At 52.6% G+C, this 20,902-nt stretch overlaps 14 protein-coding genes across 14 annotated transcripts; 9 read left to right on the top strand and 5 right to left on the bottom strand.

The window, feature by feature from the left end:
* Positions 1 to 301: 301 nt before the first annotated feature.
* M409DRAFT_65447 (uncharacterized protein) lies at positions 302 to 1,835 on the bottom strand (the record flags this gene model as incomplete). Its single annotated transcript, XM_033816514.1, has 3 exons — positions 302 to 1,217; positions 1,337 to 1,474; positions 1,531 to 1,835. 3 exons carry the CDS (start codon positions 1,833 to 1,835, stop codon positions 302 to 304), a joined length of 1,359 nt encoding a protein of 452 aa, XP_033669380.1.
* A 2,705-nt stretch (positions 1,836 to 4,540) lies between these two features.
* M409DRAFT_21239 (uncharacterized protein) lies at positions 4,541 to 5,109 on the top strand (the record flags this gene model as incomplete). Its single annotated transcript, XM_033805769.1, has 3 exons — positions 4,541 to 4,807; positions 4,862 to 4,979; positions 5,042 to 5,109. The coding sequence occupies 3 exons, from the start codon at positions 4,541 to 4,543 to the stop codon at positions 5,107 to 5,109; spliced, it is 453 nt and encodes a 150-aa protein (XP_033669379.1).
* A 508-nt stretch (positions 5,110 to 5,617) lies between these two features.
* M409DRAFT_21238 (uncharacterized protein) lies at positions 5,618 to 8,956 on the top strand (the record flags this gene model as incomplete). The annotated part of the gene is made up of 1 exon (XM_033805768.1): positions 5,618 to 8,956. One exon carries the CDS (start codon positions 5,618 to 5,620, stop codon positions 8,954 to 8,956), a length of 3,339 nt encoding a protein of 1,112 aa, XP_033669378.1.
* Positions 8,957 to 9,035: 79 nt separating this feature from the next.
* Positions 9,036 to 9,961, bottom strand: M409DRAFT_21237 (uncharacterized protein; the record flags this gene model as incomplete). The annotated part of the gene is made up of 2 exons (XM_033805767.1): positions 9,036 to 9,261; positions 9,705 to 9,961. The coding sequence occupies 2 exons, from the start codon at positions 9,959 to 9,961 to the stop codon at positions 9,036 to 9,038; spliced, it is 483 nt and encodes a 160-aa protein (XP_033669377.1).
* Positions 9,962 to 10,793: 832 nt separating this feature from the next.
* On the bottom strand, positions 10,794 to 11,150 carry M409DRAFT_53155 (uncharacterized protein; the record flags this gene model as incomplete). The annotated part of the gene is made up of 1 exon (XM_033812287.1): positions 10,794 to 11,150. One exon carries the CDS (start codon positions 11,148 to 11,150, stop codon positions 10,794 to 10,796), a length of 357 nt encoding a protein of 118 aa, XP_033669376.1.
* Positions 11,151 to 12,458: 1,308 nt separating this feature from the next.
* Positions 12,459 to 12,960, top strand: M409DRAFT_53154 (uncharacterized protein; the record flags this gene model as incomplete). The annotated part of the gene is made up of 3 exons (XM_033812286.1): positions 12,459 to 12,551; positions 12,606 to 12,789; positions 12,836 to 12,960. The coding sequence occupies 3 exons, from the start codon at positions 12,459 to 12,461 to the stop codon at positions 12,958 to 12,960; spliced, it is 402 nt and encodes a 133-aa protein (XP_033669375.1).
* Positions 12,961 to 13,606: 646 nt separating this feature from the next.
* Positions 13,607 to 14,033, top strand: M409DRAFT_21234 (uncharacterized protein; the record flags this gene model as incomplete). The annotated part of the gene is made up of 2 exons (XM_033805766.1): positions 13,607 to 13,715; positions 13,768 to 14,033. The coding sequence occupies 2 exons, from the start codon at positions 13,607 to 13,609 to the stop codon at positions 14,031 to 14,033; spliced, it is 375 nt and encodes a 124-aa protein (XP_033669374.1).
* A 69-nt stretch (positions 14,034 to 14,102) lies between these two features.
* Positions 14,103 to 14,435, top strand: M409DRAFT_21233 (uncharacterized protein; the record flags this gene model as incomplete). Its single annotated transcript, XM_033805765.1, has 1 exon — positions 14,103 to 14,435. One exon carries the CDS (start codon positions 14,103 to 14,105, stop codon positions 14,433 to 14,435), a length of 333 nt encoding a protein of 110 aa, XP_033669373.1.
* Positions 14,436 to 14,800: 365 nt separating this feature from the next.
* M409DRAFT_53152 (uncharacterized protein) lies at positions 14,801 to 15,174 on the top strand (the record flags this gene model as incomplete). Its single annotated transcript, XM_033812285.1, has 2 exons — positions 14,801 to 14,909; positions 14,960 to 15,174. The coding sequence occupies 2 exons, from the start codon at positions 14,801 to 14,803 to the stop codon at positions 15,172 to 15,174; spliced, it is 324 nt and encodes a 107-aa protein (XP_033669372.1).
* A 585-nt stretch (positions 15,175 to 15,759) lies between these two features.
* On the top strand, positions 15,760 to 16,115 carry M409DRAFT_21231 (uncharacterized protein; the record flags this gene model as incomplete). Its single annotated transcript, XM_033805764.1, has 2 exons — positions 15,760 to 15,844; positions 15,898 to 16,115. The coding sequence occupies 2 exons, from the start codon at positions 15,760 to 15,762 to the stop codon at positions 16,113 to 16,115; spliced, it is 303 nt and encodes a 100-aa protein (XP_033669371.1).
* A 204-nt stretch (positions 16,116 to 16,319) lies between these two features.
* Positions 16,320 to 16,897, top strand: M409DRAFT_21230 (uncharacterized protein; the record flags this gene model as incomplete). Its single annotated transcript, XM_033805763.1, has 2 exons — positions 16,320 to 16,644; positions 16,698 to 16,897. The coding sequence occupies 2 exons, from the start codon at positions 16,320 to 16,322 to the stop codon at positions 16,895 to 16,897; spliced, it is 525 nt and encodes a 174-aa protein (XP_033669370.1).
* Positions 16,898 to 17,033: 136 nt separating this feature from the next.
* On the bottom strand, positions 17,034 to 18,457 carry M409DRAFT_21229 (uncharacterized protein; the record flags this gene model as incomplete). Its single annotated transcript, XM_033805762.1, has 2 exons — positions 17,034 to 17,825; positions 17,882 to 18,457. The coding sequence occupies 2 exons, from the start codon at positions 18,455 to 18,457 to the stop codon at positions 17,034 to 17,036; spliced, it is 1,368 nt and encodes a 455-aa protein (XP_033669369.1).
* A 729-nt stretch (positions 18,458 to 19,186) lies between these two features.
* On the top strand, positions 19,187 to 19,816 carry M409DRAFT_65445 (uncharacterized protein; the record flags this gene model as incomplete). Its single annotated transcript, XM_033816513.1, has 1 exon — positions 19,187 to 19,816. The coding sequence occupies one exon, from the start codon at positions 19,187 to 19,189 to the stop codon at positions 19,814 to 19,816; it is 630 nt and encodes a 209-aa protein (XP_033669368.1).
* Positions 19,817 to 20,364: 548 nt separating this feature from the next.
* Positions 20,365 to 20,709, bottom strand: M409DRAFT_21227 (uncharacterized protein; the record flags this gene model as incomplete). The annotated part of the gene is made up of 2 exons (XM_033805761.1): positions 20,365 to 20,563; positions 20,621 to 20,709. The coding sequence occupies 2 exons, from the start codon at positions 20,707 to 20,709 to the stop codon at positions 20,365 to 20,367; spliced, it is 288 nt and encodes a 95-aa protein (XP_033669367.1).
* Between the last annotated feature and the right edge of the window lie 193 nt (positions 20,710 to 20,902).

Here is a 20,902-nt window from a genome sequence, read left to right as displayed (position 1 = left end):
CCAGGGACGTTGGAGCTTGCAAACGTCCAGACGCACGTGGGGTAGCGGGCAGTTCGAGACTGACGATCTTGGTGTCCCACGTGCGGCACGAGACAGTAGTAGGGCAACGTTAACCAAGCTTGGTATTGTACAAGAGTAAAGAGACTTGTCATTATCATCATATGATCTACCGAGTTTCCGTCATACTTCCAAGTCGGGTATCAGCGAATGTTCGTTTCAACCTCGTTATTTCACTCATGGTCCTGCCACAGTTATCTCCCCACATCTCTTCATTCAACCCTCACATCCTCCTTGTACCAGTCTAGCATTGGTACACACCATTGACCAACACGTTGCACTCAACGCTGGGTCCAGCAAGAGTGCTCGTCTCGTTGGCGAAAGGAGTGTTGTCGCCAATAGCGCAGTTGAATGAAGCGAAGAATGGCTTCAAAGCACCGTTGAGGAAAGCGTTGACCAGGTCGATGTTGTCCGCCAGCGCTGGAGCGAGGAAGCCAGGAGTCTCATCAAAGACAGCCTGGGCCAAGAAGCAAGTAGCCTCCTGTGGGGAGAGGGCGCCAATGTCGAGGCCGAGAGGCACGAAGTTGTTGAGGCCCTCGTTGGTGCCAGGGACAGTAAGCTCACCAGAGGTGGCGAGGAGAGTGGCGATGTCAGTGCCAGTGTTGGCGAGGGAGTATGGGGTGGAACGACGGAACCAGTCACGGGGGAAGGTCTCGTTGACGTAGAATGGAGCGACGTTGGCGTAGTTGGCGTTCGTCTCGTCGGTGCCGTTTGGCAGAGCACGGAAGATGAAGACACGCTCAGCAGTGGTGACGGCGAGCCAACGGACACCAGCGTTAAACTGAGGGTTGTTGTTCTTGGCCTCGTTGTAGAGGAGGACACGCTCTTCGGCGAAGGCAGAGTTGCCGAACTGGCCGTTGTACTTGTCGGCAATGCTGACCAGTCGGTTGAAGCGGTCCAAGTTGAAGTCCGCTTGGTTGCCGAAGTAGCTGTCGATACGAGAGATGGAGTTGTCGACCTCGAAGAAGCCGTGGCGGCTGATTCCGAGGGATGGGCCGAGGGTGTTGGGCACACGGGCGTCCGCTCCACCGATAGAATACTTGCCAGTGGGCAAATCGCCGCCAGCCAGCAAGCCTAGGGCAGATAAAAAGACGCACGTGTCATATCCGAAGCCTAAAGTGATCTGACAAGCGTTGGCAGCCTCCGCAAAGGTCGTAATTCTATGTTGAAGAGGACCATGTCAGCCATTTGATGACCCAAAGTTGGGGGGCGGGGTGCCGAAGGATCGGGATTGCGGGGGGTGCGGGGAGCGAGGAACTGGGATTCCTGATTCACTTACCCACTACGGTCAATGTAGCCGTGATTAGCCATAGTGTTAAGGGTTGGGCACATGCCACGAACAGCGGACTTCTTTGGCTTGATGTATCTGTGTGCCTTGTCGTCGCCAGGGATCTCCTGAAGGCCGAATGGTTGTGGACTGGTGATCTGTCAGTCACTGCCATGGTCCTGCTCACAAGGGAGGAGAGTGCTCACGTAGGAACATCAAGGAGCTCGAGAGCACCACTGAACGACTGAAGGACACCATCGAGAAGACCACCTCCAAGCGGGAGCTCTCCAAGGTCGAGCTGGCGCTTGTAGTACTTGGCCTGAGCCTCATGCTCAGCACGCTTGACGGCAGCCATCTGTTGCTCAACAGCAGCCTCGCCCTCCGCACGAGCAACGAAGAAGTTCTTGGCTTCGGTCTCTGGAAGAGCTCCCCTCTCGGCAAGCTGTCCATAAGGACAAGGGGAAGCCATGGCTGTAGCAGCCAGGCTGAGTGCGATAGTGAAAGACTTCATTGTGGCGTCCAATTGAAAGACGGTAGAAGTGCTGGATTGGTAAAGAGTTGAGATGAAGATGGTCCTGGCCGTTGGAGGTTCTCTTGAGGCTCTTTTATAGACGACGAGGATGGCTTGCTCCCAGGAGCGTCGAGGACGAAGGCTGTCTTTCTCCGGTGATGATGTTCAATCAGAGGGAGACTTTCTTCTGCCGAGATCGTTTGAGGAAGGTGGTGACTGGATCTCCATGTTGACTTTGCATGTGCTCATGCACCTTCATCAACCCATATCGTCGGAACATGTAGGAACTTGTGTTTGCTACTGCTTTGGTGGGGACATCGCCAATAGTCTCAGACATATCTCGAGAGAACACATCCAGGGTAGTAGTGATCGTCGCAGTCTGTGGATTTGGCTAGCGAGCAGTGGTAGCACCTCTTCAAAAGCTTGAATCGCCACCCAGGGTCGACTTGGGCATCTCCGGCAAGGCAAGATGGAAGGGGTTCTTGCAGTTGTGGGGGCCTATCGGGTGTGTGGCAAGCATGCGGCTCCGGGTCCCAAGAACCTAGGTTTCTCCGCCAGAGCCTCACTGGAAACATGTGGGCGATCTACGGCAATCATCGTTGATCAAATATGCGTCCTGTCTTTGAGTGAGAATGCGGTATTGGCAGCGGGAATTTGCACAGGCAGGATCACCTTGGCTACCGCTCAAGCCGCGATAAGTTTCATTGCTTTTCAAGCCGATGCCCAGACTTATCCCAGCGTATTCTGCCAAAGACTCTGGCCTTGTCAGACGCTGGAGTGCTGCCTGGACCGAGCTCATTCGGTAAGTCCTCGATGCTTACCTCTTGGGCTCGGTATTGGTTCCTCTGCGAGCGTCTTCTCTTCTTCGAACCACGTTGAATGCCAGTGGGTCTGGCACTCAAGCTTTGCCGACGATTGCAGTCTTGAGGGGGGGCCTTTTCTCGGCGTGCCGTTTCTACCGAAGCACTCGGTGAGCATGTACGCAGTTGGTCTTGCGAATTATTGCAGAGATAACGAAGTTGGCTGCCCCGTCGTGGAAACTTGCGGCTCCACCAAATGCTTCACTCCGCAACTGCAGGGTAAATCATTTCTGTGGCTGATGTCGTGCAGGTTGAATGGACGTCTCCGGCCAGAAGAGTGTGATGCTTCATCCTGGGCTGCCTGACGCTGATAAATGTACGAAGAATGATTCGCCGTGGTGGTGGAAGCATAGATAGGAACAAGACAGCAGACGTCTGAACAAGTAATAGCTTAAATCCTTCGATCGAACCTGATATACCGCTCTCGGTTAGCCGATTGAGCGCACGCGCCCGTCCGCGCTGATCTTCCGTTCACATGGAAACTTTGGGGATTGGCCGTGCATTAGCGTCGTGGCTGAACCGGAAGCGGTAGATAAGGGGAAAGCATAACACTCACTGCTTCCTACCTCGCAAACGTTGAGGCTGGTATTTACATTTGCTTTTAATGGCGCAATTGCAGCTTTGCGCGGCGGCATCGACGGCATTGTAATTACTGGCCCAGGCAGCATGATAGCCAGATTGTCGATCAGTGCCGGACCTTTTCCGCCCCATTTCCTGGCCTTCCAACTTTATGGTGCTATCGTGTGGTGGCATGCGACTTGGTGATCCCTGGCAGCACCCTGAATGTACGTTACAGCAATGGTCGTCTTTGTTCGAGTTGTGCTGTACCGGGGCGTCGACCATGTACGTTGCCGGCGTCTGACCTCTTGCGCCGCAGCCATTGGTAGCCACTCCATCTCTTACCTTCAAATCTTCTTTCCCCATAATGCAGATGAGACAAGTCCGGAGATGGCTCTGTTCATCCCTGGTTGCGTTCGCTCATTCGGAGAAGTCCTTGTACGTCAATCGTTTGCTCTCGCAAAGTCTGCAGTCTCATATTCCAGTACCTTGACGTTCTGGCACACGTCTCAAAGCAAAACTGTCCCCAATCGCCGACTTTTCCAGCGGCTTCCCTGTGGCGTGCGGCAAGCACAGGTGGAAGCTCCTTCATACCGGCATCAAGTGGCAATGTACTAACGGGGTCTTTGGACATGTAAAGTCGAGCGCAGAGCCTTACATGATGAGATCCATGCTCGAAGAATGTGGCTCCGAGACTGTCGTTCGGACAGCTGGAGTGCGTACTTATCATACAGTAGCGGCTGCTGAAGACCAGTCTGAGCTCATATCGGCGAAGGTACTACTCATTACTCGTCTTATTTTGATAAGCTGAAGCGATGTAGCACGACTGTTGTTGCCGAAAGCGCAGCACCATATGACAGCCATGGCTTCAAACGAGGTTACCGGGTGCCAGAACTCCACATGGCTGTATCTTTCAAAGTCGAAGAGCAAGGCATCCTGCAATGGCGTCAAACGATGACCAGGCGTCGAACATGTCTTGGAGAGGCATTTCAACGTCGGTCCTAGTCTGGCAGGCAAGACCCAGCGCTGAACTGCAGTGTTTTTTGATCCTCGGGCGCTGAGAACTTCGATTTTCGTATCCTGCCGAGAACTGGCAGTCGAGCAGTCTAGTAGCCGCGGAGGATGGTGCGTTTCGACGTTCCGTGGGCGTCCACAACTTTCTTGGGCAGCGCCCAAATCCACTCCACAGAATCAAATTCCGTCGAAGCTGCGCACGACATACCACCGCAATTCTGGTATTCAGCATTGAGCAAGACATCTACCTCGAAAAAACCAAGTACCAGCGCAATGGATGATTGCAACACCGCTCGGGGCGCTGCTCGCGCCATCCTCGAGATGAAGTCCACAACTCGCACGATAGAGTGTCGCGACCTCATCGACTCCTGGATGCATGACTTCCAGAAATCCCATATCCTCATTCATCTTGTCAGCGACCCTCTGTTTGAGGAGATGGGTCCCTACACCCGTGAGGACATTATGGCGCACGCAGCGAAGGCGCGCGACATGTGGTTCGCATCTCCAAACCAGTCACTCTACTTCAAGATGCCTTACGGCGTGAGTCCATATCACACTCGCGGTATATTACAGCGTGCTAACAGCTCCTCGCAGACGCCGTACCGAGATGGGCAGGGTGATTTGAAGTTTCGCCCATTCCAGCGGACGTTGCTCGACGGCGGGGCTCTCTTCATCTCCTGCGAAGGTCTGAGTGCCATTGGAGATACGGAAGGTATGTCATAGAGTGGCCAGCAGCTTATCGATTGCTATCAATCGCTGACAAACTCCACTTAGAACAGACGGCCAGCGCCACCGAGGAGAACGCCGCCGAGGAAGACACCGCCGAGAAGGACACGAATTGAGGCATCTCAATGGCAGCAGCTTTGACCATGGCAAGAACGGATATCATGGCATCTGGTGCTACGAGAGAGAAGGGGGAAAAGAGAGTGTTCGAGTGCCTCACGCCGTCTCTGAGCCAGACTTTTCCTCGAACGCCAGGTTGGTCCATCGCGGGGTTCATAGATCACTGGCGCTGAGCGGTGGCGGAAGCTCCGTCCTGCAGTTTGATAGATAGTGAATGTACTCGCTGAAACGATGAGAATAGAACAAAAAGAAAGATATCGGTAGAGTGAATGTTGAAGCAGAACCGCGATCACAGCATTCACCACAGGTGAGGTCGGGAGTGGCCGTGGCGCTAGTCCTAGAGTATTCTAGCGCAGTCACGGGATCCGCGTCTCCGCCGCGTCTTCCAACGACACCTCGCGACGTCCCGCATTGTAGTGACACTTCCCAAACAAAGCTTCACTTCACATCACCGTGTCTCGCCTCATCTGTCTCTTGCAGACATGCCCGCGCCCGCCGCGCACGATTATGGCCTCCCGTAGCCCAATTGTTGTCAACTCCTCGTCGCAGGCTTCAATCCGCATCCCGTCTGTCACGCCACAGAGCCACCGAAAGAAGTCGAATGCCGCATTGTCCTCTTCACCGGGGCTGGCCGAACTACCGACGTTTGCCAGAGTGCCCGCAAAGGGGTTAAAGTCTGGGTCAAATGCTCAGCAGGTACCAGAAGGAGCCGCATTGGGCTTCGCCTCGGCAGCGACGTTGTTCAAAGGTGCTCAGAGCGAGGCGAAGTTGAAGGAGAAGGAGCAGCATGTCGTGGAAAATGGAGCAGTGGCCGATGTGAGATATGTCGGAGTTTCTGAGAAGCGGAGTGGCAGGCTATCGCAGCCCAAAAAGCCCAAAAAGACGGGAAAGGATAGGAAGAACAGGAGCGACGGATCTAGCCATCCTGCACTGAAGAGCATTCATGATAGTCAAGGTCTCGGTGAAGCAACGGGTACTGGAAATACATGCCCTTATTTTGGGCAGTCCAAGTCGAGGACTCCAAGCATATCGCTTTCAGAATTTGACTTCCGACCTGAAGAGCACCAAGGCTCGCCTTTGGCAATGTCAATTCCTCCAGAGTCATTGAAGAAGTCCAAGAAGAGCAGTACGAAGACGGGAAAATCAGAATTGGAAGGTCCTTCCAAAAAGCCTCCAAAACGAACCGCCGCATCAGATGCGGCCGCGGCGAAGACGAAGAAGCGATTTACAAAATCTGAGTCTATCATCTTGAATTCAGACGAGCCAGATGCCGACACTGCTGGACATGTGCCGATGCCCGCTACTACGCCTGCCAAAAAGTCTGCCACAAACGAAACGAGTGCCAACGATTCAAGGACCACGGTGTATCGATTGAAGAGCGCAGAAGGGCCCGGTGCTCCGAGGATTGGATTCCATGTAGAGAAGGATTCAAAGCTGAATGGCGTTGTTGCAAAGGCTGCGAGTGCCGGCAAGTCTATGTACTTCTCAGAGAAGATTCAACCAGAAGTGGAAGGAAATCGAGGCAATGGACAAGCCGCTGGTGTGACTCCAGAAACTCTATCTGCAGATGAAACGTCAGATGCGTTGCCGACGTTGGTTGCGGCACCTCGACGCAGATTGAGCTGGACTCCTGCGAAGAACACAACCCTCGGAAAACCCGCTCCGGATGGCCGACCTGGAACTGCACCGTCTGCTGGCTCAGATATTCCTCCAAAGTCCCTGACTTCACTGATCAGTGGTTTCGAGTACTCTGAAAGTACAACGAACTCCATCTCTCACGACCGAACCTCTACCGGCGAAGCGCTGACCAAGAGACGGCGAATAGAACTCGTAGATGCGAGCACTGTTGCAACAGCAAAACGCAAACCCGCCGCCGCTGTACCTTCAGAGCCAAGGACGAAGACTAAGGTCAAGAAGAAGCCACAAACTATCACAGCACTGGCGACAAAAGCCTATCACCCCGATTCCGAGGCCGCTGACGCACAGCCCACGGTTTCTGAATTCTTCGATGCTCAGACGTCTGTTGCACCACCCACAGATGCCAGCGTTACGCATCTGCAGGAACACGGGAAAGTGACAAAGCCCCGCAAACCACGAGCGAAGAAGGTCGGCGACGGAACTGTTGAAGTGGGCACGAAGATAACTAGGAAGGTGAAATCTAAAGCCAAGTCCAGAGAGAAGGATCCCATAGTGAAGCTGCACAGTCCCGGCCAAGCTCGCGCACAGGAACGAAGTCAAGGCTTCATGTTCGGGACGTCCAGCCAGCTCGCACTTGAGGAGTCGCCTTCATACCTTCGAGAAATTCAAGCAGCGATTGAGGAATCAGAGCCAATGCCTACATCTCACACTGGAAACCGTTTAACGAACAAAAGCAGCATCCAAGTACCAAGCGCCCCGCACGGTACGAACATTTCTGTGGGCCAAGGCAATAGAGGGCTATGGTGCTCTGCTACTCGAGACGAAGGTGGAAGTTTCCTTGACGTAGACATGACCTGGGAGCGACCCTGCTCTAATGAATTCTCGGGACAAGCCACGAGCGTCGAAACACTACTTGTCAACACCACTGACGAAGGCCTTGCCGAAGATGCTTGTATGTTCGAGGCTGGTCCGACCCTTCAGAGAGACCCCACTCCACCAGACTTTGTCGTCTCCAACGAGCCTGGGCCTCCCCTCAAAGTGGAGGATGGCAGTCACAATACGATGATTGATCTGGGTCAGACATCTTCGCCCAATGCCCGAGGCAGAGCAGAGCCTAGTGTGGCCCTCCATGTCCAAGACACCGCTGGCACTATGGATGCCCTAGCACCAACAGCCGCTTCGTCGCCACCGCAGCATCATTTCGAAGACGAGTGGAACTTCTTAAGCAGCGACGATTCTGTTCCCAATGCCGCGCACGGTGGCCCAGAACTTGCCTCCACGCCACCCCATCCTTTGTCCCCAGTGCAACCCTATAAACCACCACAGCTGCTGCGCTCTGCCACCTCCCCTCTCCTCCACAGAACGGCATTGCAGAATCTCGATGCCAACATCGGCTTACTCAGTCGTACATCTCCGGTCAAGAACATCGACTCTGCGCAACAGCGGGCTCTAAAGTCTACGACTGCCGACCAAACAAGACGACGTCGCGGGCGCCCTCGTAAGCCTGTCGCTGCGGCTGCTGTTCATGTTACTGCGCCCAAACGTCGAGGAAGACCACCCAAAGCACCTTCGGCTCTGGAAAGCGCAGCAGTGGCTTCGTTCGAGACTCATGGTGCAACAATGCGGCCAGTCAAATCTGCTTCTCAGCCGACGGGGTCGAAATCATGGATTGATATCGACGAGATTTCCGAGTCAGACTCACCGTCTACGCCGTCTCCACCTCGACAGCGGGCTGGATCGTCGCCACCAACTGTCCAACCTCTCGATCTTCGCACAGCAGCGTCGCCCTCATTGAGAGTCAAAGCGCCAGCGGTGGTGAGCTCGACATTAAAATTGAATGACTCCATCTTTGCAGACATTCAAGCTGATATATTCTCAAGGATCACAGCTACGATCAGGTCGACAGCCCCCAGCACAGACATGAAGAATCCAACGTGGCATGAGAAGATTCTGCTTTACGACCCAATTGTGCTCGAAGACTTGACTGCGTGGTTGAATGAGCAGGGGCTGTGCATTGAGATGCAGCGGCTGAAACCCAAGCCCAAAAGCAGAGGACGGAAGAAAAAGGACGCTGTTCCCGATGAGCCAGAGTATGAGACAGTGAAGGAAGAGTTGAAGCCTTGGATGGTGCAGAAGTGGTGCGAAGACAACAGCATTTGTTGCCTGTGGAAAGAAGGCTTGCGAGGAGGTGTCAGGACAAGATATTGAATACCGCAAACTCAGCTAACTAATCAAACTAGACATTGACTGAAATCACAAATGCCCATCATCAAACATCCTACTCAATCTAGTATCCAAACCAGCCCCCACCAGGGTAGAAGTTCCGCCCCTGGTTCATTCCCAAGAACTGCAGCTGATTGTATCGATACCGCTCGGGCCCACTACCACGAGCGTAATTGTAGGCGTTGAGGCTGGGGTACCGGTCGTCGACTTCGTTGAGGTGGTAGGCTCGGAGCATGTTGTTGCGGCCTGGGAAGCGGTGGTCGTGGTTGAGGACTGGGCGGCGTCGGCCGCTGTAGGAGTTCCACATAATGGAGAGGGAGGGTGGTGTGAGTTTGATAAGATGTGCTGTTGGTAGGTATGTGTGTGCTGTGGTGGAAGGATGTGCTGCGGTGGTGTGTGGGTTGTGGTAAGAGGAGCATGAAGGGCATCTCTGTGGGTGCCTCATATACCGTGCCATTGGAAAGAATACTGTCTTCATGGTCGACTTGGAGAAGGCAGGGAGGCGGTGGTGAAGATGGTGGTTTGGAGAATGTGAGGTGTTCAAGGTGTGTATGTGCTTGGGGGGCGCGCAGAGGCAGCGGTGAAGGCAGTGGTAAGTTGAAGTCAGGACAACCAATGCAGCAATCATGATAAACCAACAGGGCTTCTCTGTTCACTTCATTCTTGCGCTCACTGGCGCCGCCAAATGCTGTCATTCCTGCGCTCACTTGAGCGCCGCCTCGCCTCTTCTCACTGCTGCTGCTGCTCCACCTGGCGGCGCAACTGCGCGTTCTCTGCTCTCAACCGCGCATTCTCCGCCAGCAACACCCCATCCCACCATCTCTGCCGCCGAAGCGCGCCCACCAGGTCGGCGATGTCCACATCGCGCAGCTCGACCATCATCGCCTGGTCGACGACGCGTGCCGTTAGCTCACGCACGGCCGCGAGCTGTCTTCTGAGCGCGGCAGAGACGCTCCTCGCGACTTGGTTCCACGGGATGATGTTGGCCATGGCGCGGTTGTGGTGGTGCGGTCGCTGGTGGTGCTATCTCGCACCAGTCAGGGGAAAGCGGATTTTTCGCTGGTCGAGAACTTACATTGATTGTAATGTGAGAATTGTTATACTTAGAGGGCAGGAATGGCTTGTGATTGTGCAATTTGCTTGTGAAGTTGTATTATTTGCCCGTGTCGAAGGGAAGAAAGGTCTCAGGCGAACTTTTGAAATTTGGTGGCCTCACAAACGCCGCGAGGGTACGTGATGTCACTCGAGTAAACAGATCTGAGGGAACGCCGTCCTCACTTCATCATTGAGGCTCTGCTTTACTTCACATATGGTGTTATCTCACTATCTAATCCTTCATCTAATCCAGCCGAGAGCAGTTGAGAGGCATGGTCGGCAGCACTTTCAGGAGAGCGACCTGGGAAAGAGGAGGATAAACGGTTTTACAGGGACGCTTGAACAAGCTGGGGCGTTCATACTGGAACTGACATCGAGAGGGATGTGCAGCATAATCACAGAGAACAACAATCCAAGGAACAGCTTTGGGACATTGTCCTTCAGAAAAGCGATGAACGATGATTGAACAGCATCATCGAACGGAAAGGGCAGACTATCGAGTACTAAAATACATGACGATGCAGCAGAATCGACACTCGACAATGGCAGCACAGCTTCAAAGCGTTCTTCAAGGTTCGACCCACCCACACAGGCCACACAGCCTTGCTCGAGAAGTCAAAGCTCGCATGCGATCTCCAGCCTGCTTCGGCTAGGGGTCAGCACAAATCACAAGACATGGAAAAGGCACCTTCATCATACCTCGTGCAAATCTTGGGGCAGCCATGCTTCAGCCGTCATCAGGCGTTTCAACTTTTGCGACTGCATCTTCGTCGTCCGACGAAACAATTTCCTTCGACAGACTCGCCTTGCGGCCTTTGATTTTCTTGGTTGGCATCTCATCGCTGTCGTCGAAGTCGTCTCTGGCTCTTTTCTTGGGAGTTCGTTTGGTAACGGTCGGGCTCGCAGCAAGCTCGCCAGCCAGCTTCTTTCGGATCTTCGTCCAAGCATTGTATACAGAGCCTTTGTTTGTCATCCCGTTGAGACGGGCCAGCTTGTCGAAGTCAACCTTTGGCTCGCCGTCGAAGCATCTCCAAGCCAAAGCCATCATGCGTTGCTCACGGGCAGTGAACTCGATGGCTGACATAGTATAGATCAAAGCAAGTTGTGCAACAATTGGGGCTATGGCGACGACTGGGACTGAGGAGATGGAATTGATGTGCGATGGGGATCGCATCGATGACGTCCATATATGGCCCAGTGTGTCAGTGGAAACACATACCCAATGATTGGAGCATGATGTTCAAGCACTCAGGCAAGCACTATGAATCTATCGATGATCAATCATCGCAAGATCTGCACAACCACTGCAGAGAGGCCCTGATTGCTGTGAGGCAAGTGGAAAGGCAGACTCCGCTATCGAGTCGCAGCGATCGACGATCATGAGTACCTCGATCAGACATCCACTCCCATCATAGACTCAACGAGAGGTGTAGTCATATTTTTGCTCTCAGTCGAGTTTATCAGCTACGATGCTGCTGGGTGAATGGACGGACAAGGGCAACAAGACTCGGGCTTCCGTCCATGCGAGCTCGCATCCACATGCAGTTAGCCTTGCTCCAATTGCAAGCCGGCGACATCTCTGGGGCAGTTGAGCTTGGTCAAAATCACCTTCGCAAGTGCATGGAACATCCGAGACTATCGTGAAAATCAAACAGAATCAGCTTTGCCGGAACTGAGGAAGCTGCATGTTCCGAGAAGCCTGGTCGCCAGACCTCGTTGCGAGTCGAAGGTATGGGTGCTGAACCAATCTGGATCATGAGTGGACTGAAGATGTCTTTTTGGATCATGGAGGCATGAACCACTTGAGCATATATCCGAGCCTTGTTCGAACCCCTTTTCACAGCAGCTCCAGGCTGACAGGGATGCAAGCTCGAGTGTGTTCTTGGCGAGGCTGACCAGCCAACCACAACGAGACAAAGCGTCAGGGCCATTGAGCTCCACCCACGATGGTTGCCTGTTCATCCCACGACCGCCAACAACGCCCGTCCCATCAGCAACGGACTTCGTTTTGAATTTGCAGCAAGCTCTATCGCGACCAGCCACTCGCACAGAAGTGTCAGATACATACCACTGATTGCACCATCATCTCTCCATACAAGATGGACACGTATCGATTAGAGGAGACAGATATCTTTGCGACGAGCTCGATAACGTTTATTGAAAGGTTGGGCACCTTTAAAGTATCGGCTTTGCTTAAGTTACTCTAATACATTTGAAGCCAGGGTAGACACAACGTTGCTACGACAAAACTTAACAGCCAGTCGTGGTTGACGTGTGCTTTCCTACAGGTATATCTGTTGTTGCGTGTGCCATCACTATACTGCGAAAACTTTTCGTGATATCCTTCCCAGACATTGCTCCAGTCTTCCTGCTTTCAACTCGCAAAACAAATATGGCAAAAACTACGACTATGAACAACCAAGTGGATGGCAAGGACCAACTGCTCGCCGCAGTACTCGCAAGCCTTTATGCTCAGAACAGCAAGGTGGCCTGACCTTAACGCTGCAAGAGATTTTGCCGTTACTGACTGCAAACACAGCCTGACATTGGAGTCATCGGTAGATTCCTTGGGCTTACCTACTTTGCTGCTGAGGGTCGTCTTCGTCAGCCTCGCAAAGCTGCCGAGACCATGGTCGAGAAAGCTCAAAAAGGCCAACTTCCGTCTGTTCAAGCGCCCAAGAGGAAATCTGCAGTGAACAAAGTCTGCAAGAGAAAGGGCAAAGGTAAGCACTTCGCAAATGTGCTGCAAGCGCTTGCTGACGATCACAGTGGGGGCAAAGCGCAACACTAAATCGAAGTCTGCTCGAGATGATTCTTCTGACAACGATCTCAGCGTCTGGGAGAATGTGCTTGACTACGAAGCCACCATCAATCCTGCAGAGGTAGAGTTTTAATGACCCAAGTTTCGATGCTGCGAGCCGGACTGCGGAAGCAAAAGCTTGACAAGGCGATGATGAATGCTGTTGACCAGATTGACTAGATATGATCTTTGATATTTGACATAGTGTACTTCACATGCTTCATTGCTGCAGATGTACGTGGATCCAGATGTGTGTTCGATTTCGATTTGTTCTCAGAAAAGGACCAAATAGCCTGGCACTACTCAACGTGAGGCTTGCGCAAGTCTGTGGAGCTCTGTTGTATCAAAGTTTCGGCACAACTTGCTAACTAGACATCTTACGCTTACAACTCTCTGGGGAAGGGATTACATCTTCCCCCTCACAAGACTCAGCTTCGACTCGAGGACATAAATGCTTATCGCAGATCGAGTCCAATCTTGCCGGTGTTGTTCATGATGCGTCTCCCAGCAGCAACGACGTCACAGAGGGTCGAGATCTAATCCGAAGTGCCATCGCAGCTTTAGTCCTGGTGTAACATGGCGATCGAGCACATGGCTCTGGAGAATGTTGGGAGAACATAAAAAGGGCATCCACATCGTTCTGCACTCTGGAAGGTCCTTCAGCACATCGTTACCTGACGAAGCCTGAACTTGAATACTGATCAACCTCACACTCGCCCTTTGCTGTTTGTTTGTCCATCATGACAGTATCTTGGAGCGCCGACATGGACCAACGCCTCCTCATGGCAGTGCTGGCTGTGGTCAAACTTGATACAGCCGCTGTAGAGGAGAAATGGAAGGAGCTTTTCAGTACGTACAACTGATCATCTAATGCAGGACTTTCCTACTTAACCATACGCAGAATTCGAGGACATCACTCAGCCCACGAAACGTGCAATTGTAGAGCATATTGCCAAGCTCAAGAAGGCCTTGGGCATTTCTGGAGGCAAGACGCCGTCTGGCGATGCTGCTTCGACTCCAACGAAGCCGAAAGCAAAGGGGATTGGAAAGGCTGCACGCAAGCCAAAGAATGGCTCGAAGTCCCCAAATTCTCCAAGGAAGGAAGATCGTGACGACACAGAGAAGCCAGCCGACATCAAAGATGAGCGCATGGACTCACCAATGTAGGGATCCGCTTCCTCGAGTCCATCTCCAAAATCGAAAGGAAAGCCGCAAGCCAAGCGCAGGCGAGGATCCATGAGCGAGGATGAATCCTCCGACGATGAAGTGATTTCCATCAAAAGCGAAGACGAGGAGTTTCATGGCCCGAAGATCGAAAGCCAGACTCCAAGCCCAACGAGAAGCCAGGCTCCGCGGCGTGCCAAGACTGAGCGGAAGGCGAGCTGGGTTGAGCTGAGCTCGACTGAGGAGGACGATTCTGAAGACGAGGTCATGGATAATACTGATAAAGGAGACGATGATGGGAAAGAAAGTGGGCAGCAAGGCGAGGATCAGGAGGTCAGGGAGGAGCAGTCTGGCCCTGATGCCCAGCTGGTCTCCTACGATACTGGCATCATGGTGATCGATTGATCGAGTGCAAATCGACGAAGAAGGCTGAACAAGACTGTAAAATTTGCTTTTCGACGTACGAGGTTGTACAACTAGCCAATATTGTCTTTATCGATTTCGATCTGCTTCCAAGTTGGAACTTCCTATCAGTCTCTCGATCGATTCTGCCGCCGACTACGTAGTATACAGTTCGATCGTGTCAGTCACGCACATGGGTGAATTTCCTTGTGGTTCTCGATAAGCGCATTGCTGACTACCGACCCATCTGAGCTGCGCGAGTTGGCGAAAGCACATAAAGACTCGTCGAGAACGCATCCAGCTGATAAGAGAACCACATCTCCCTTCCAAGTGCTCCCCAACTCGTTGCCACAAAGCCTTCAGGCAGAATGGGCGCAGGCTGGGATGCGGCGATGGACCAGAAGCTTCTCGTTGTGGCTCTGCATGTCAAGTCTTTAGACGCCAAAGACATCTGTGGAGGATGGACCAGTGTATTCAGTAAGTATAAAGTGGATGTGACAGTTTGCCTGCTCGTGATTAAATTATAGCATCAGAGAATCTGCCGGCGCCTATATACTGGGCAGTCTACAAGCGCCTCCTACGGCTGAAGAAGTCGACCGGAGGCTTGGAGAGATCTTCCAAGGTTCACAAGGCAAAGCCAAGCAGGAAAGGGGCTAAGAAGGCTGCGAAACCAAAGCGGAAGTCCCAGGACGAGGAGTCCAATGCTACTGAGACCGACTCCGAGTTTCAAGCAGACGATTGAGAATATGCGAATTTAGCAGTGGATTTCTGTCAGATTTGAGCCATCCAATGGGATAGTGATTGCAGATATTCCGGCTGTCAAAGCTGTGGGACGACTTTGGCTCGAGGCTGTCACTTTGTCGGATATTAAAACAAAATGCACGACGTTTCGCTCTGTTTTGTATCCAATGGTCCTTTTCTCATGTGATAGTCCAAGTCAGTAATCCCCGACCATCATCGATTGATTGCAGCATCGGCTCCACGACGTCTTCTCGATAGACTCAGCTGAGCCTGAAGTAGCCTTTCCCAGTCCCTGTACGAACATGACGTTCTTATACATTACCGGACGTTACTGAGTAGGCGATATGCTCTATCGGGGGGAAAGAAGAGACGATCGTGGATTGCCTTGATTCGTGGTACAGTCCAACATCTGCCGAGCAAGGACAAGGTGTTCTTACCAGTGCTTGGGGTGCAAGAGGACATATAAGGACAAGTCGATGGAAGTCAGCTATCTCCCATCATTCTAAAACCTTTCCAAGTCCTCCTTCTCCAGTCCAAAAATCATGTCTTCTCCCGATCAGGTTTCAAAGGTCATCTGGGACGGGCCATGTACCAAAAAGTGCTCCTCGTTGCTCTCAAAGTCAACTCCCTCGACGGAGCGACCATCTGGGAAGGCTGGTCCACACTCTTCGGTATATTCGCACTCCAATTGATGGGGCTATTCTCTACTGATGATGAATGGTAGGCGAAGAAAATGGCCCAAAGCCAACTAAGAATGTTTCGGCAAAGCGCTTTCAGCGTCTGAAGAAAACGTTGGCTGAGGGGTCTCTGCCAAACGATTCATCGATGATCAAATTCAAGCAGAAGAAGTATCCTCGCAATCGCGGCAGGAAGGCAAGCAAAGCCAGGCGAAAGGCTTCCAGTAGTGACTCGGCCGCCGACAGCTCGGAGTTTGAAATTTGAGCACTTGTCGTGCAGTGCCCTTTTGGAGACTCGCCGAGAACCAATCTGTTTGTCATGGCAGTGTGAGAGGGTCTAATGTTTTCTCGAATGTCAACGGTTGCAATAGTACGAGATTCCATAGTCACTACCAGTTTGTCCTCCTCCTCGGATGGGCGGGTTTCTGGTCGTCGTTTCTGCTGTGACATTCCGATAAGCTTTGAAGAGATGCCAGGTTCAGCAGACAAGCAGAAGGATGAATTCGGAACTTCGTCCATCGAACTGGGCTCCCTCAAGGCTTGGGCGTCTATGACGCAAGGCTACAAGCTGAGCATCTCCCGTCTCCGCGATCATTGTCTGCATCCTTTCCTTTACACCTTCGGAAGCTGTCCCACCCAACTCATTCAACTCCACTTCACTTCAATAGAAAGTCGAATCACAATGCCGAAATTCGAATGGGACGGGGCAATGAACCAGCGCATCCTCATGGCAGTCCTCGCCGCACAAACACTCGAAGTTCGAGGCATCAGTGAGACGTGGTATTCTTTGTATGGTAAGTATATCAAAGCCCGGTTTCCTTAGACGGGCACTTAGTAATGTCACTAGGAAATGAGGACATCTCTCAGCCAACTGTACAAGCTCTTTGCAAACAATTGCAGATCTTGAAGAAGTCAGCGAAGCAACGAGCTGCTGGCTTGACGCCAGTATCCCCAGTTGTCAAGGTGGCCAAGTCGAGAGGAGGCAAGCAAGGCAAGAATCAGGCTGGGGTTAAGAAGGCTGAGAAAACTTTCGATGATAACGAGTGACATGAATAGTGACATCGTCGAGATGTCTTGTGGATGAGCGATCCGTTCATCAGCCAGCGTGCAACTCAATTCTTCTTGCTTAGTCTCCGCATTTCCTGCTCCCGTGCACATCTTCGTCACGTCAACGAGCGAAAACTCACATCTCCGCCTTCAGCCTCTCAGCCGTAGCCTCAAACATGCCTGGCAACCCCGTCTCCTCAAACGAAATCCCATCTTTCACCATCTTCGCCAACCCAATCGAGCACGACCAAATCTGCGTCATTCCTCCACCATTAAACCCAGCGTGTACATACTGCTCACCATCCTGGCCCGGAACCCGTCCAATATGTGGTCGCCCATCCGCAGTGCAACCCATGATTCCAGTCCAGTACCTCTCGAGAAAAGCGCCACTCTTCTCCCAGCCTTTGAAGTTGCGCTGCATTAGGCCGTCGAAGTGTGACTCGGTGTTTGGGATGAGCTTGGAGTCATCCCAGTTGTTGTACCAAAGGTCTCGGTGTTCTTTGTATCTGTAGTTGGCGCCTCCGACTACGATGCTGCCGTCTGGGCGGGGGTTCAGGTAGTCGGTGCATTTCTCGCCGTAGACAATGTTGTATGTGTGAGAGAGGTGTGGTGATACAGGGACGGGCGATGGGACAAGGTGTGAAGCTGTTCCGCGATAAGGTACGATCTTGTTCTTGTACGTGGGACAAACCCCTCCGGTGTAGCCGTTGCTGGCGTAGATGAGCTTCTTTGCTCGCAGGACGCCACGAGCTGTCTTGATAAGATTCAACCCCGTTGCGGAGTCAACGGAGATCTCTTCCATCATAGTGTTCGTCTGCAGGTTGATGTCCTCGATGATACGTTCCAGCAATTGTGTGACAAACTTGTATGGCCAAAGCGAGCAGGCTGGTCCGCTCATAGCAGCTTTAGCGCCCTTGATAGAAGTGACCTGTGGAAACGCGATCAGTACCATCCGCCAATTTGTTGTAGCTTCATACGAAATACCTGCTCCACACGATCCACAGGCACCATGTCTCGATCTCTGGTCCAACGATGACCTTTCGCAACACTCTCACGATACAAATCACCAACTTCTTTGGCGTCTTTCTCGTCAAGAAACACATCAAAAGTCCGTCGAACCTCAAACTCGCAATCAAGCTTCTCTTTCTCGACCACAGTCTTGAGCCCATGCATAAGATCACTGATGAAAGCCGCATACTCATCGGCCGCCTCTGCGTTTCGTTCGTTTATGATCTTTTGCATGGAGATGGAGCGGACTTTGGCGTGGCCTCCGTTACGTCCTGTGGCGCCCGAACATACTTGTCTGGCTTCCACTATGGTGATTGAGGGTTTGGCTTCATTGCCGTAGAGCTGAAGGAGGTTGTATGCGATCGCTACACCGGACATGCCGGCTCCAATGATCGCAATATCGGTATCCTTTGGAAGTTCTGCAGTAGATCTGAATTCGTCGAGATGATGAAGTTCTGTTCGCCAGTATGGTACCGTTGCGTTCGGCACCGGTCGTGGGCCTTCGTCGGCATGATGTCCATTTGTCTGTGGTCGTGGGTAGTTGCGGGTCATGGTGATCAGAGAAACTAGTATTGACGGTTCAGTATGAATCAATCATACCCTGGATGAAGAGAAGAGGAGAGAGATGTAGTATATTTAATGCTGGAGTCAACGGATCTCAATTGGTGGATTCCATTCCGAACACGGGATTCGCTTCGGCATAGAAGCTATGTCTGGTTACGAGAATGCACATCGTGGGGGACCCTACTATTGGTGCTTCATGAAGCGCTAAGCCATCATCATGTGCGACTTTGATGAGAAGACGAGTGAATGATGGTAGGTGGCGATGGCGAAGAAGAGGCAACGAAGACGGAGGAGGTGACGTCGGGATCCTGAGCAACCTGAGGCATGAACCTCGGGGATATAGTCATCTCAGATCCAGACTCTAAGGCTAGCAAGTTAAGGGGTCTGAGAGCGAACCTCTCACGATAGTATGGCCGAAGGAGAGATGTGGTGCTAACGGATTGGGCAGTACATCGGCGATCAGATTGTTGCAGCATGATTAGTATCGTGATCCGGAAGAAGCGGTCGAAAGTGCTGGAAGCCTCAGGCAGAGAATTGTTAGTCAGCCGCTCAAGTCCATCTCGCCGGCACGGATCTTCAACCGCCATCTCACAAGCTTGCGACCACATCTTCACTCGACGACAGAACAACGCCCACGAAACCCCACTCCAGCGACGCTACAGACATCACCGAGCACGCAAACTACACCACCGACGTCGAGCCACACACATACCCACCATGGCGAACTATCTCGCCTCCATCTTCGGCACAGAGCAGGACAAAGTCAATTGCAGCTTCTACTACAAAATCGGCGCCTGCCGCCACGGCGACCGCTGCTCGCGCAAACACGTCAAGCCCTCCTACTCGCAGACGATCCTCCTCCCCAACCTCTACCAGAACCCCGCCTACGACAACAAGTCGCGCATGAACCCGTCGCAACTCCAGAACCACTTCGACGCCTTCTACGAGGACTTCTGGTGCGAGATGTGCAAATACGGCGAGATCGAGGAGGTGGTGGTGTGCGACAACAACAACGACCATCTGATTGGGAATGTGTACGCGCGATTCAAGTATGAGGATTCGGCGCAGAAGGCGTGCGATGCGCTGAATAGTCGGTGGTATGCCGCGCGGCCGATCTACTGCGAGCTGAGCCCTGTGACGGACTTTAGGGAGGCGTGTTGCAGGCTCAACAGCGGAGAGGGATGCATGCGTGGAGGATTCTGCAATTTCATCCATCGCAAGGAGCCGAGTCCGGAGCTGGACAGGGATTTGGAGCTGGCGACGAAGAAGTGGTTGAGGCAGAGAGGCAGAGATGAGAGGAGTGAGTCGAGGAGCCCAAGTCCAGAGCCATCGCGGCCGATGTACTAGGTTCTGAGGAGACATGCGATGGACGCATCACAACATAGAAGGGCATGCAATACCTACTAGATGAGCTGGTGCAAAACGTATGGACTATCACGAACATGGTCGCAGCGATCGACTTCAAAAGGATAGCGAAAGGGCGTGTGAGAGAAAGCCCGCCGATTGCGACACTCCGGCTGCCCTGCAACACTCAGACGGCGCCACGGGAGTCTTTGGGCAAGGATGAGGGTGGACAAAATGCTGTCTTCAGCAACGAGCAAGGCGTTGGTTGAGTTGTACTATAGCAAAAGTATGAGAACTGGTTTTCAAAATGACTCCGTGTTCTGGCCATTGTCAACTTTTATCTATAATCTATTTACAATAAGTGTACCCATTCTTTCCTTCGTGATTTCGTGGATCTATACATTACCCGCCAGGGTGCTTTCCCTCTGGCGGTTGTATGTCTGTGCTGTGTTCTTCATCTTCTTGTCGCCCAAATCTGCCTCTCGCACCCATCTTCCCCACCCAGCCTCTTCTTATCCCCTCCTCACAACTCCACCTCTGCTCATGCCTCCTCACGAGCTCCCACTTCCACTGCTACCTGTCGTCGTACTGCTACCACCACCACTGCTTTTGCTCAGGACACCACTACTCAACAACCAGATAATCACCGCGACCACCCCAGCAATGAGAGCCAAGAAGCACAGCCAGAAGGTCCAGCAGATCCAGGTTCGGCGGGATTCTTTCTTCTTTTGGCGGGCGAGCCAGGAGTCGCTACAGGAAGCTTTGTTAGAAGCCATGCATGAGTGCGGGTTGGGAGGGGGGCCTTACGAGTGCTTTGGCTCGGGACCTTGCTCTTCGTCCATGTGGACTGCGACGGAGAAGCGTTTCCAGAAGGCTGGATCGCGGACGCCGGACATTGTGGGTAGGTGGAGAGGGGGTGTAGTTGGTTGAGGTAGAGGTGGTGGATGGCCTGAGCTCTTAGTGTTGGACTTCTGTCCTTTCGAATGTGTGCTTGTCGCAATAGTCGAGGTCGGCAGTCGTATGTCAACAGATCCAAGCGACAGGACTAGAACCCGGCAATGTTGTAGGGCTGGTTGGTGCTGGAATGCG

The sequence above is a fragment of the Zasmidium cellare genome (genome assembly GCF_010093935.1).
Source record: "Zasmidium cellare ATCC 36951 unplaced genomic scaffold M409scaffold_12, whole genome shotgun sequence".
Lineage (NCBI taxonomy): Eukaryota > Fungi > Ascomycota > Dothideomycetes > Mycosphaerellales > Mycosphaerellaceae > Zasmidium > Zasmidium cellare.
This window is presented reverse-complemented; position numbering and strand designations above follow the sequence as displayed.